Consider the following 14,457-nt stretch of genomic DNA (forward strand, 5'->3'; position numbering starts at 1 on the left):
GCCAGCCCTCCCACAGACTCCTCCTAGCTTTTCCTTTCCTTCTTTTTCTTGTCATTAACTGTCTCCTTTCCCTATTTCTTATTCCTCTGTGACTCTCCATTTCTTAATCTCTCTACAAAATCTCACCCTTTGTGCTCTTCCTTAAGTAAATGCCTACTTTATTATATGTCAGATATTCTGTTCTAAAAATTCTGAATATAGACATAAATAAAAGGAAACTATCTAGAATTCAAGTTTTAGAACATTTATTTGTGATACATTGACAGACTCAGATTAACCACAAAAAGACTTATTCAAATATGGATATACTTCAATTTATATCTGCCTTTTTTTAAGATATATTTTGATTGAATGCCATCTGTTTTTCATATTTGATTGTATTCTAATTGTTTACCATTTATAAAGTATAGCAAATTTTAATTCTAAGTAGATATCAGAATTAGTTCATCAGAAGCCATTTAATAAAATGAGATTTCACAAGTTATATTTCCACAAATGATTCTTACTGTGTTTTGCATGAAGATGTAAATCTTTGTGATCTCCAGTAAACTCTAGTTATTAAATGTGGGAAGGGCATATTAATTTATCCCATCAAAATTGCTTCCTTGAAAGTATTTTTTATATCACTCTTCAACTTTTCCCCTGATAGTTTAAACACAGAATTTGCCTTAAATATATTTCAGGTCAGAAATATGCACTTTTCTTGCTTGCTTATTATCTTTTATTATTTACAAACACGATATTCAGTTAACCAAAATTTGAGATAAGTAGAATCATACACAAAGGAGGAAATTCTAGATGATATCCTATCTACTATATCTAATTTGATCCCATTTTATTGTTTAGTACCAAAGTCCAAAGAAACTTTAACACAACAATAACTTGGGGTTTCATATATCAATTAGTCATATTTGGCTTATATTTCTAAATTATACAACGCAGTGAACTAAAAGGAATTTGAAGGCTTCTTTTATTTGGCTGGTAGAGGGACAGTGCCTTTATATGAGTTGCTCCTAAGCACAGATGTGGAATTCAAGTTCTATTTCTCTTTCAAATTCTAGTTGCTGACTTAAAGAGGTGCTGTTTCATCTTAAGGTTTTATCAGGTTCCACATACTTCTATTAGATTAAGCAATCTTAATGCAAAGAAAGTTTCTGATTTGATACTGGGAGAAAAAAAATCTAAGTTTCTTCCTTAGCCCAGTAACAACAATCTATGGTCACTAGTGCTTAAGAATGGATTATTTAGGGCTGGAGTCATAGTACAGCAGGTAGGGTATGCATATATCTGACATGGGTTCACTTTCCAGCATCCATATGTACCCCTAAGCACCAGTAGAAAATAATTCCAAAGCACAGGCGTAATCTTTGGGCATGCTGAAAAAATGAAAAAAGATTATTTTTCGTAGGCTTACTCCCTGCACATAGGACCGGGGATTTAGTGGTTCTTTCATTTTCTACACAAAAGAAAACAAGGTGAAAAAGCATGGTCTGATTAAGATTGGACAGAATAACTTTCTTTTTAATTAATACCTTTTTTAAAACATCATGATTACAATCATGTTTGTAGTTGGGTTTCAGTTATAAGAAAGGACACACACAGCCTTCACCAGTGCAACATTCCACCACAGTTGATGAATTGCAGATAATTACATTTAGAGTAGGCATTCTTAAAACTTTTATAAGACTTTATAAAATAACTTTTACTTTGGAAGGGTCATTGTCTGATTCTAAATACATGAGTGAAAAAATTTACCATGATTTAATCAGCACAAATATATGAACATTTTATGGTGCTGTTTAATAAGACAGTTCTAATCATTGTTTTTCTTTCAATAGCAGCTCAAGAAATAATCAAAATATTTTTTACTAAGTAATTTAAAAAATATTTAAGAGCTTTTATGAACTGATATTTCTTACGTTTTCCTTCCCTTTTCTGAATTAAATAAAAGCTATCACTTACTGAAGCTGAGTTTATATTTTATCCGGCTACATTTACACAGCCATTCTGCTGAAAGATTAAGATGAGAACAAGCCATGATCATGGAATTAAAGCTACACTTGTTGTAATCGCTTTACTTACTTTTTAGTTTATTACATAATTATTTTTATATTTTGTCTTATAATGACATCAACATATATTCAAAGTATAATCAAAATTCGATAATTTTTTTTTTTTTTTTTGGTTTTTGGGCCACACCTGGCGGTGCTCAGGGGTTACTCCTGGCTGTCTGCTCAGAAATAGCTCCTGGCAGGCACGGGGGACCATATGAGACACCGGGATTCGAACCAACCACCTTTGGTCCTGGATAGGCTGCTTGCAAGGCAAACACCGCTGTGCTATCTCTCCTGGCCCAAAATTTGATACATTTTTATTTTTGAAATTATCAATTACCGTATTTTCTGGAGTACAAGACGACCCTTCAACCCATGAAAAAACTTCCAAAAAGTCTTAAAAGTAAGTTACTTCTTAAAAGTAAGAGGAGTGCAGATCACTCATCCCTGAAGCTGGAACAAGTTTCAGCATGCCGTATACCAGCATTAATATGACTCCCGACTTTTAAGAAGTTTTTTATGGGTCGAAGGGTCATCTTATACGTCTGCAAATACGGTAATATGGTCAAGATTTTAATATGAAGTAGTTGGGAATAAGAAATTCTGTACGGGACCAGAGAGATAGCATGGAGGTAAGGTGTTTGCTTTGCATGCAGAAGGATAGTGGTTCAAATCCCGGCATCCCACATGGTCCCCTGAGCCTGCCAGGAGCGATTTCTGAGCACAGAGCCAGGAGTAACCCCTGAGCACTGCCGGGTGTGACCCAAAAACCAAAGGAAAAAAAAAAAGAAATTCTGCAAATGAAGATGAAGTAAATTTAAGTTTATATAGTCTTTAAATTATAATCTTATGTATAGAATACTAAAAATGTTCATTGTTAGTACAATTTTCTTAAACTGTGTATGGCAGCATATTAACGCAAAAACATAAAGATGTTCAATTTTACAAAAAGTATCTGAAAGACTTGGTTTTCAAAAATATCTTTTATTAATATTGAGATTACTTTCTTTTAAAACATTTTCTCATCACTGATATTTTTTCTTTTATATTTGTTGTATTATATAACTTCTATTTACTGGCTTTGTGTATTTTTTGTTTTTGTTTTGGGGCCATACCCAGCTGCTCTCAGAGGTTATTCCTGACTCTGAGCTCTTCTGCTGGCAGATTTAGGGGACCCTATTGAAATACCAGGGATTGAAACCAGATCAGTCGTATGCGAGGCGGCCTATACCTACTGCTATTGCCCAGTCCGAGAGATCATGTATACTTAACATCAACTTTTTAAAAATCATAAATATCTGTTTTACTTTATAAGTGATTTCATTATTGTATAGATACCCTTTCAACACTAGAATGGAGATAAATAAGCAAAAATTAGCATAATTAGCATAAATATCCCAGGCCAGTTAATTTTACAATGGTTGCTAGAAGTTATTTTATACTGTTGGGGCATACTTAGCCATGCAACTTTGTTTTGTTTGTATCTCATAATTATTGCTTGGATAATGAAGACTCCCTTGAAAAACTTCCATTAATAAAACACTGGCAACCAAGAAGATGATTGCTACTTTTAATTGTTTTAAGTTTGGGCCTGGGACTTAGGCTGCCTCCTTACTTTGATTCAGTTCTCTTATGTCCTCCACTCTTCTCTTTTTAATGCCCATTGGTGATAATCCTCCGGATTGATTGCTTGGATTATCTCACTATCAACTGTTTCCTGGAAATGCTGGCTTCTTCCGTTGTAAATGAAAGACACTATCTTTCCTCCAAGGAGGTTATGCAAGCTGGTTGGTATTGCATAACGCAGAAAGCTAGGTCGTCTTGGGTATTTGTGTTTCCCTGTACTTTGGTAAAAGACTGGTAAAAATTCTACCAAGGGGCTTATGTAACTTCTGAAATTTTGGAAGTAGTGACTTATGATTCCTATGATTTTTGTACTTTTGTCAACAGGTTGTGAAAAATTAAAGTCATAGTTCTTTATGAAAAGGATATGCTGAGTAGTGATTCATTCTGCTGAGATGATTGAGAAGACAAATAAGTATAATTATAATCTTATATTGAAAGACCTAAGAATGCCCTATTTAAATAATACTGCTACAATATGAAAACACAAATATGAAATATAAGAAAAATTGGAAAGAGTTAAAAAACAGATTAAGTTTACCTAAATGTAAGGTGTAATAGGTGTCTTTTAATAATCAGCTTAATTGTGAAAAATACATGTTTGTTTTGTATATAGAAACAATCTTTTGGTCTTTAAAGATTTTCTATACCTATCCATAAGAACCTATTGAATTTTGAATTCAATATTAGAATTTCTAGTTTTGCAAATCTCATCTTAACTATGTTTAAGTGGGAAAAAGCCTTTTCAGGAGATTAGGAATATATTTATTTTTAATAATTTGAAATTTTACTTCTAAGTATTTTCTAGAATGCCATTGGTTGTATGTATGATCCATTCAGATTGCTTACATGTACAGGAACTATTTTACATTTGCTTCAAGGTTGAATGTGGTCTTCTCCCACCTCATCTCTGGTTATTCTTGATCTAAGTTCCTGTAGTCTGGAGCTTCCCAACTCTAGACTTTGAGAGTATTGCTTCCTTCTCATGGTGCCTGCCTTAGATTGCGTCTAATAGGCTCATGTTTACTCCTAATCTTATGGAATAGTGAGTTGAAGGAAACAAAGCTGATATGAGTAGTTAACACTGCATTTCTTCTGCACCAAATGCCAACACTTGGACTTTGTTTTTCCCTTCTCTTCATATCTCATTTCTACTTGTTCATCCAGATACAAAGAATTGAATGGGATGTATCTAAATGGAGATTTCAAAGTGTTAGGTGTCAGACTTGCACTCAAGTAAAATCACTTTACTCAGCCTTCTGTTGTCATTAATTTTAGAAATAAGATGAAATGTAAGAAATTATTGGCATGTGAGAAATGTTAAGTTAAATTAGGATTAGTTTGTTATTAAAGTCTTTCCATTTTCCCACGGTTCTTTCTAAAGAGATTTATTTTTTGTTCATATGAGAATGAAGATGCTTATGACAAACTCATTAGTGTTATTTTTGAGAATCTTGTTTTCCAAGATTGTGATAACTTAAAAAAAAAATCTTGAGTAAAAGTCTCCACAATCTTTTGTCCACATACCTGTACTTACCTAAAAATGAACTACAATAACTAGGTTAGAAATTTATTATTGTTTTGTATATCATTTCATAGAAATATCCTCCATTTATTTTGTAAACTTCACAGAGGAAAATATGTTTTCTTTTTATTTATGGAAATACCTGATAGTTTGATTTCACTTTCTGTATTACTCTATACATGCATGTATTGTAGAGATCTGTCTGTCACTTTTCTTCAAACACTACTTCTCCTTAGAAAAAAAACACACTTAATACTTTCGTATTATGTTTTCAGCAAAGAACTAAATCCGGGTTATGCAAACTCTATTTTTCACATGCTAAATGGTTCTGAGTACCTGAGTATATCACAGCTAAACTTAGCAGTAAGGATGTATATATGTGATTAGGTACCTACCTATAGTTCCTACAGAGAAATGCTGTGACATTCAAAAGTGATTAAGAAAATGGTGAAATGAACTCTTACTAGTATGGTCCATTCTCTCTGTATAACTCTGCCCCCATTACTGTAGCAATCACCTCTTGTATAAGATCTGACATCACTACACCCATAAACTCTTGGATCTTTTCATGTGCTAGGAATGCAGACTGATTTTTCAGTGCCCTGATAATGGACAATAATAAGTGTTCAGCTTATGTTTGTTAAAAGGTGAGCATAAAAGGAATATCATTTTTAAATATTCCATATGTATCCACATACATACATATACATATACATATACTCTTGACTAATAAAAAATTAAAGAACAACTTCGCATTTTCTTTATTAATTACATTTAATTTCTTGAAGTTGCTTGAAATTATACTGCTGTGTATAAATGTGCTGGGATGGAGGTAATTTGTTTTTTTTTTAGAAAAATAGACAGGTGGCCGGAGACATAGCATGGAGGTAGGGCGTTTGCCTTGTATGCAGAAGGACGGTGGCTCGAATCCCGGCATCCCATATGGTTCCTCGAGCCTCCCAGGAGCGATTTCTGAGCGTTAGAGCCAAGAGTAACCCCTGAGCACTGCTGGGTGTGACCCAAAAACCAAAAGAAAGAGAGAGAGAGGGAGGGAGGGAGGGAGGTAGGAAGGAAGGAAAGGAAGAAGGAAGAAGGAAGAAAGAAGAAAGAAAGGAAGGAAGGAAGGAAGGAAGGAAGGAAGGAAGGAAGGAAGGAAGGAAGGAAGGAAGGAAGAAAAATCGACAAAAGTAAATTAGTGAAATGTATGAATTGCTCTGTTTAAAAGATCTCAGTTAATTCTTAAAGCCCTTTTGAGGAAATACAGTTGATCTTTTTTTCATACTTGTGGAAACCCAAGTTCAAGAGTGTTTCTTTCCTAAGGTGGGATACAGAGACAACTTTGTGGTTCACTTGCCCAGATACATAAACCCCATCTGGTGGTACAAGATTTTTTTTTTAATAATATCTTTTATTGTGACCAAAGAGTGAATAACAATTTTTTCACAGTAGTTTTTATCGTACATAGTGACAGTGAATCAGGACCATTCCCACCACTAGGGTTGTCCTCACTCCACCCCATTTCCCAGTATGTGTTCCAAATCCCCCCCCCCCCCCCAGTACTAGTGAAAATGTTCTCTGTGTATAGCTTGTTGTAGATAGGGTATCTATTCTGTTGTTGACTTTAGGTTTGATGTTTAAGCAGACCACTTTTTAATTTCATTCAATGTTTATACGGCTTGGTCTTGGTACTGTTTATTTTTATTTTCTCCCTCAGTGCATGAGGCAGAACAAGATGGTTAAAGTTGTGTGGGTCTGCTGGAAGAAGACAAAGAAAAAAAGAAAAACAAAACAAAACAAACCCTAAAAACCAAAGCAAACAAAAAAGATAGCAACTACCAAAAAAGAAAGCACCCAGCAACAACAACAAAAAAATCACCAAATAATAACCACAAGAGTGAAAAAGAAAGGAAAAAAGTGGAAGAAAAAAGGGAAAAAAAGGAAAAAAAAAAGGAGTGCTGGTGTGGCAAGGTTTTGTGCCTTCCCCCTTTTTTCTTTTCTTTTTCTTTTTTTCTTTTTTTGCATAGGCACAGTGAGTATTGGGGAAGAAAGGGAATTCTCTTGGCCTAAGAGATTCAGATATGAAGCATATCGTCATGGGAACACCTACTGACTCCATACATGCTCATTAGCACATTCCAAGGCTTTTTTTGTGGCGCCATGAAACTTTTCTCTCAGTTGTGGATGATAAAATCAGGCCACTGTAGCTAGAGATCTTGGTATTTGTTCAAGTCATAGGACAATGTCTAGGATAGCGTCTTTACGGTTCTTGTGGTCAGTCTTCTGTTAAGTGTTAAGTGTTCTTTGTTTTAACTTAGATCCTAGGCTGATGCCTAGGATAGAGTCTTCTTTATGGTTCCAAAAGTTCTGCTCAGTTTCTGTTGTCAAAGTCGAGCCTCTGTAATTAGAGATATTGATTTTTGCACAAGTCCTAAGCTACAGCCTAGGGTAGGGTTTTTCTTATTGGTCTCAAGGTAAGTTCTGCCCAGTCATGGTTGTCAAAGTCAGTTTTCTGTAGTTAGTGCTCTTGGTTTTTGCACAGATCAAAGGACGATATGTATTCTGATTTTCTATTACCATTAGGTGATATGATAGAACAACCTGGTCTTAGATCAAGTTGATGTTTCCTCATTGTCAGAATGTCATATTAGAACTGGAGCAAGTTGGTACCAGAGCGGTTTTAGAAATTTCCCAGCGGAGTTTGGTTCCTAGTATTGTTGCAGGGAGCTGTATCAGTTCTATGCCTGGGATCTGGGGTTTGGGGTTGGACTAACACTGTCAAATCTCATGGAGACTGAGTAGTATCCACATGACATATGTTCAGGGTGGGAGGTGCCCCTGTGTTATAAAAAGTATGAGTTCTTATCCCTAGAAGATAAGATCTTGTTTTTGTGTATATATGGTTTCCCCTTTTTTACTGTGCCTATACAAAAGCGTATGGTGTCATATTGTATTGCTGGTGCTATTCTGGGTAAGAATGACAGGCTACACAGTCTCTGCTCTGGTTTTGATCTGAGCTTTTATCTCAACCAAGATTTTCATACCAAGCAACACCCAAACTGGTGAGGATAAAGACAATGTGTGTGTGTGTGTGTGTGTGTGTGTGTGTGTATAATAGAACAAATAAAACTGAGTTAAAAAAGGTAATTGAAGGAGGAGGCTACCTTTATATTTAGGAATACATATTTAAGATGCATTATTATAAAAGTATTAAACATACAAAGGCAATATAGGTCTCCCAATTAGGTCTTTTGAGATATTCTTGTGGGGGTGAAATCCAAGACGCTTTTTTATTACACAACTTGGTCTTGAGACATGATTTGCAGCATTACGGGATCATGTAGTAACCTTGAGCTGAGGGTCTTTCTGAAGCTGAATCCAGTACCATGCGATAGTCCACAATTTGAGGGCCTTGAGAAGGGCCATATAGCATGAGTCAGCAGGCGTGTTGGTTGTAGTTTCTTGCCAGGGCACGAGATGGGGGAATAAGAGGGTGTCTTTTCATTGAGGAATTGGGTGGTGGTTTTTGGGGTAGGAGGTCTGTCTTGGTGCCTAAAGAGTTAAGAACTGAGGGTAAAGAGGGTTAAATAAGGAGGGATAATGGATCAGGATTGGAAGATGAGGGGGTAGAAGGGATTCTGGAGTGGGGGGAGAGGTAATATATAAGATGGGCTATATATATTATATAGATAGATTGTTATGGAAGATTTTAAGTGAATCCATACCTTTTCATCTTCCTGGGGTCCTTCTACCAATCTTGAAACCAAGCTTTAGAACAACCACCTTCCCCCTCCCCCCCACTTGAGATTTATATTGATATCTTTCTGAACTCTATCTTAATCCTATGTGGTCACTGAAAAATTCTTTAATCTAAAATGGTTCTTATTGTCCCTTATGAGGCAGCTCTATTCTTAAAGGTCTCAGAATTTTGGTCAATTGTAGGGCTGTTATTAAGATACCTACCAATGTCTTTATTTGTGGATATATTAGCCAGAAACAGTACAGGCATTTCCAAAAATATTTCTCATGTCACCTTTTAAAGTTATTTTTGTGGCATGTTGATTTGTGACATTAGATGACTTGTTTTTGGAGAAGTAATAGTCTTCAATGTGTCTCATAAATAACAGCTATAGTCTCATGATAGGCTTTTCCCTAATCTCAGTGCTTTCCATATGTTCTCAGTCTTGATTTAGAGACAGATAATTCCCAACTGATTTGGGGAAAGTTGACTGTGGGTCTTTGTATTATATTTCTTAATGTTAATATTACTTATTTTCAGTGGGGAGAATATTTTAACCTTTCTTGAATTTATGGAATATCTTTTGAAAACTTGCTATAGATGTGATTTGTAAAGAGATCTGTAATATTCTGTTTTCATTCAAATTGAAATTTGTGAGTGTGCAGTAATTTAGCCAGGACAACAGGGTATAAACTGAGATTATCCTAGACAAACTAGATTTGTTTTACTATAGTGAAGTTTCAGCATCAACCATTATAGTAATGGAATCTTACTATCAATGGGAACTTTGTTGAAAAGTGCTAGTAGGGAAATTGATGTGAATTCTTTTTTCTATTTTCTTAACATGAGCCACACTACAGAGAATTTCTATAGTCATTTAGTCACATCACTGAATGTGGTTAGCCCTTTTCTGAATATTGAATACCTATTGAATGATTTACTAGAGTGCTGAGAGTACAATGATTGATTTGATTCTGTAGAGTCTTAAGGTTTTCCCCATTCATTTAGCAGTTCTTGGTTCTAAACTTGTTCCATTAACATTTGAGAGAGATTATAATGGACTGTTTTAATAGGGAAAGGCATGGGAATTTTCAGCCCTAGATTTAGAATTTCAAATATACAACTTTTTTTTGGTTTTGATTTTGGGCCACACCTGGTGATGCTCAGGGAGTACTCCTAGCTATGTGCTCAGAAATCACTCCTGGCTTGGGGGACCATATGGAATGCTGGGGGATCCAACTGCGATCCGTCCAGGGTCAGCTGCATGCAAGGCAAACTGTTCCATCGCTCCAGCCCCAAACATACAGCTTTTGGTTTTTGTTTAGGGGATTTCACCTGGCAGTTTTCTGTGATGCAGGCATGGAAGCCAGAGATTTGTAAACAAATCATGTACTTCATCCCCAGCCCTCAAAAATGTGTTTATATAAACTTATTCTCTAGGTTCTTTTCCCTGAAACTGAATTACAGTTTAGGATCTGTAGATATTTGTTTATAATCCCTTTGAAACCTATTTGATAGTTGATGGTCACTTTCTAATTGGGAGTAGATCTTAATTCTCTTGTGTTGTAGACTACACATGTTAGATGCTTTGTGTAAGTTGTATTATAAATAACTGACAATAAAATGATGAAGCAGCACCCTGTGTAACTCTGTCTTCGTACCTTTGTAACAGATTTATAAGAGGAAGAAGATAAGATGATTTTGTTAACAGAATAAGTATATATGTGTAAAGAAAAAACACAGAATCAACAAGGAGGGACTCAAGGGAGAATACAGTTGATAGGACACTTGCCTTGGCACACAATCAACCTGGGTTTGATTCCTGGCATCCCATGTGGTCCCCAGAGTAATTCCTGAGTGCAGAGCTAGGAGTCACTGCTGAGCATTTGAGTGACCCCAAAACAAAACCATAAGAAAGAATGATATAGGGCATTAAAATAATTATTTTTCAAATTTATAGCAGGTTCATGACAACTGTTTTCTAAAATGAATAAATTAGAAAGATATCTGCCAAGTCTTCACCTTTTTACTTTAGGCAGTTGAAAGGTATTCACACACCTTTTAATAATGACTCTAGGTACAAATTCTCAGAATGCTGATGAAGACCTCAGGATTGGGTAGATTGACAGATTTTAGAAATAGTTTAGCTTTCAAGTTCTACATATAATATCTTAAAGAAGTTAGTATGATAGTTTTTAACTGATGTAGATTTTTTTGGAGGGGGTTTTTGGCCACAACCGGTGATGCTCAGTGGTTACTCCTGGCTATATGCTCCTGGCTTGGGGGACATATGGGATGCCGAGGGATCGAACCACAGTCTGTCCTAGGCTAGCGTGGGCAAGGCATATGCCTTACCGCTTGTGCCACCGCTCCGGCCCCTGATAAGATTTTAAGACAAGTTTTTGCTAACTTTAAGACATGAAGAACATTTTAAAAGTCCTTTTATATATAAAATCTTTATTTAAACACTGTGATTGCAAGCATGATTGTAGTTAGGTTTCAGTCATAAACAAAACATCCCCCTTCACCAGTGCAACATTCTTTTTAGCTCTTATGGAATAGTACAGTTGAGTTGCTTTCAAAAGGTTATAAATAGAAATGTATTTTTACATTTTAAACTCATTTCAAAAAGAACACATCTAAAAATATAGAGTGTGTGCCACATAAGAAAGTTTAAATGCATCTTGTTTGTGTCATTGCTGAATTTAGGGTTCAAGACTTAGGAATCGATTATATTCAAGAACATGAGGAGTTTGAACTCACTTTGAACTTTTCTTGGCAAATTCATACATGATTATAGTTACAAGATTGTATAAATGTTGGTTTATTTTGGTTCCTTGTATTTTAAAAACACAATAATATAGGTAAATATATATTAAAGCTCCATGTAAAGCTAAAGAGAAAACTTACTACAAGCCTATCAACATTGTGTATTTCATTTTGAAAACTTCACTATTTACACTTTTGCTAAGGTATGAGAATTATACCTGATTTAAAATAGCAGGGGAGAAAGAAAAGTCAGAAAAAGAAAACTTAAGTTAACTTTGTGAATAAAAAATGCAGGCCTTAAAGAAAGACTTGCTTCAGAGCCAACTGACCCACCAGAAGAGGCTGAACTCTACCCTTGGCTGGATGAGCCTATTCCTGAGAGCAAAGGTAAGTTTGCTTCTGATTCTCACTTGGGCAATGGTAGCCTACCAGCTACCTTTAAAGATCTTTAGTGAGATCTTTCCAAAATTACATTTTACCTATAATTTGTCTCATAATATTTATAGAATGATGAAATATGATAGGGAATTTATTTGATTTGTTTTGGTCCATACCTGGCAGTGCCCAGGGACCAAGTAATATTAGAAGTGACCTGAGCCTCTTGTATATAAAGCATGTTCTCAGTCAACCCCTTCAGCTCTTTCTCCAGCCTCATTTGGCTGATATTTAATGGATATTTAATTTATTAATATATTATTATATTATATTATTATGATATAGTCACATATCATTATAATTATAAAATATAATAAATATAATATATAAATATAACAATATATTATAATAATACCATATTAGTAATATATTAATTTAATTAATGATATTTAATTTAATTTTTTTAAAAGCCCTTCTAATATACTGAAAGTAAAATCAGATATGCATTGCCACACTATTTTTATCATCATTTATCACACCATTTAATAAAATAGTTCTACTGGCTTCTCTAAGAGTGGTGCTCTGTCTGTAGTTGACTTCCGGGATCTTCATGCACTTCAGTCTCTGGCCTTTGTTATATCCTCATGATTCCATTAACTATCAAGGGCCATCCAAGAACCAGGATCCTATAGGAGGACATCCTAAATTCTGGTAAAAATTGATAAATGTGGGGCAGGAGCTATAGCACAAGCTGACCCTGGGATGGACCCAGGTTCGATTCCCAGAAGCCCATATGGTCCCCCAATCCTGTTGGGCAATTTCTGAGCACATGAGTCGGGGGTAACCTTTTAGCACCACCAAGTGTGGCCCCCAGAAACACCCCCCAAAAACCCAAAATATTGATAAATGAAACCCAAATCCATAACTGTCATTTTCAGTTGATGCTATTTATTACCAAGTACTGTGTAATGTGTGCCAGTTTTTTTACTTAGTAGTTCTAAGAAACTTGGCTTTATTTTGTCACCTATTGGAAATGCTAGGTATGACAGTATATGCTTAGTAGTAACTAAATACTAGTCCTTAATACAGTTGTAGTTGGTGGTTTTAACATTAGTACTGTTTTATTTTTCCTTCCCTGCACTTAACATCAGTGCATTCCTCTGATTTTCTTTTTTTTAAATTTTCTTTTTTCAAATTATACAGAAATAATTTTTTGCCAACTTCTATAGAATTTTTTATAGCTTATATAATGAGCTTTTCTTCTTCTTCTTCTTCTTCTTCTTCTTCTTCTTCTTCTTCTTCTTCTTCTTCTTCTTCTTCTTCTTCTTCCTCCTCCTTCTTCTTCTTCTTCTTCTTCTTCTTCTTCTTCTTCTTCTTCTTCTTCTTCTTCTTCTTCTTCTTCTTCTTCTTCTTCTTCTTCTTCTTCTTCTTCTTCTTCTTCTCTCTCTTTTGTTTAAAGCATTGTGCTTTACAAAGTTATTCAAAGTTAAGTTTTAGATGTACATTCTTTCAGCACCAGTCCCTCTACCAGTGTTGCCAGAGTCGATCCCATCCACCACCTCTCTGCCCCAGCCTCCATTATAACAGACACCTTTTTAAGTTTGGCTATTAAAGTGGGTCTTTGTGATTTTGTTATTGATGACTGTGTGGCTTGGATATTTAGTTCTGTTCTTTTTTAACCACCATTGCACCTGAGAACTCTTGGTACATGTCCCCCATTATTTCACATCTTCTTATCTTCCTCAATTTTTTTTGTTTTCATCATTATATTTTAAGACCAAGAGTGTTCTAGATAACCCTCATTTAAAACATTCCATTTCTTCATGCAATTATTCTTAGTGCTACATATAATCCTGTATTTATACTTCTCTGGCTTACTTCACTTAACATAATATCTTCCAGTTCTATCCATTGTGCAGCGAATTTTTTGATTGCATCATTCCTTACAGCTATGTATTATTCCACTGTATATATGTACCATATCTTCATGATCCACTCATATCTTATTGGACCTCTAGATTGATTCCAACTCTTAGCTATTGTACCGAGTGCTGCAATGGATAATGGTGTGCACATGTTCTTTCAAATTAATATTTTTCTGTCCTCGAAGTAGATATCCATAATGGAATTGCTGAGCTAAGAACCCTCCATACTGTTTTCAGTAGGGGTTGAATCAGATAGCATTTCACCAGCAGTGGATGAGAGTTTCTTTCTCACCACATCCCCACCAACACAAATTGTTCCCAGTATTTTTGATATGTGCCATCCTCACTGGTCTAAGATGGTAATCTTATTTTCTTGATTTGGATTTCCTCAATGATAGTGTTGAGGTGTCTGTTAGCTATCTGTTGGTCTTCCTCAGAAAGATATCTGTT

The 14,457-nt window shown here is 35.2% G+C and overlaps 1 protein-coding gene across 1 annotated transcript in view; it reads left to right on the forward strand.

Annotated features, from left to right (window-relative positions):
* Positions 1–14,457, forward strand: part of LOC126020481 (aspartyl/asparaginyl beta-hydroxylase-like) — a 92,620-nt gene that overhangs the window by 51,288 nt on the left and 26,875 nt on the right. The window contains exon 5 of the mRNA XM_049781962.1: positions 12,002–12,094. Coding sequence (XP_049637919.1) covers positions 12,002–12,094 — 93 coding nt within the window. The remainder of the gene's footprint in view (positions 1–12,001; positions 12,095–14,457) is intronic.

The sequence above is a fragment of the Suncus etruscus genome, chromosome 10 (genome assembly GCF_024139225.1).
Source record: "Suncus etruscus isolate mSunEtr1 chromosome 10, mSunEtr1.pri.cur, whole genome shotgun sequence".
Taxonomy (NCBI): Eukaryota; Metazoa; Chordata; class Mammalia; order Eulipotyphla; family Soricidae; genus Suncus; species Suncus etruscus.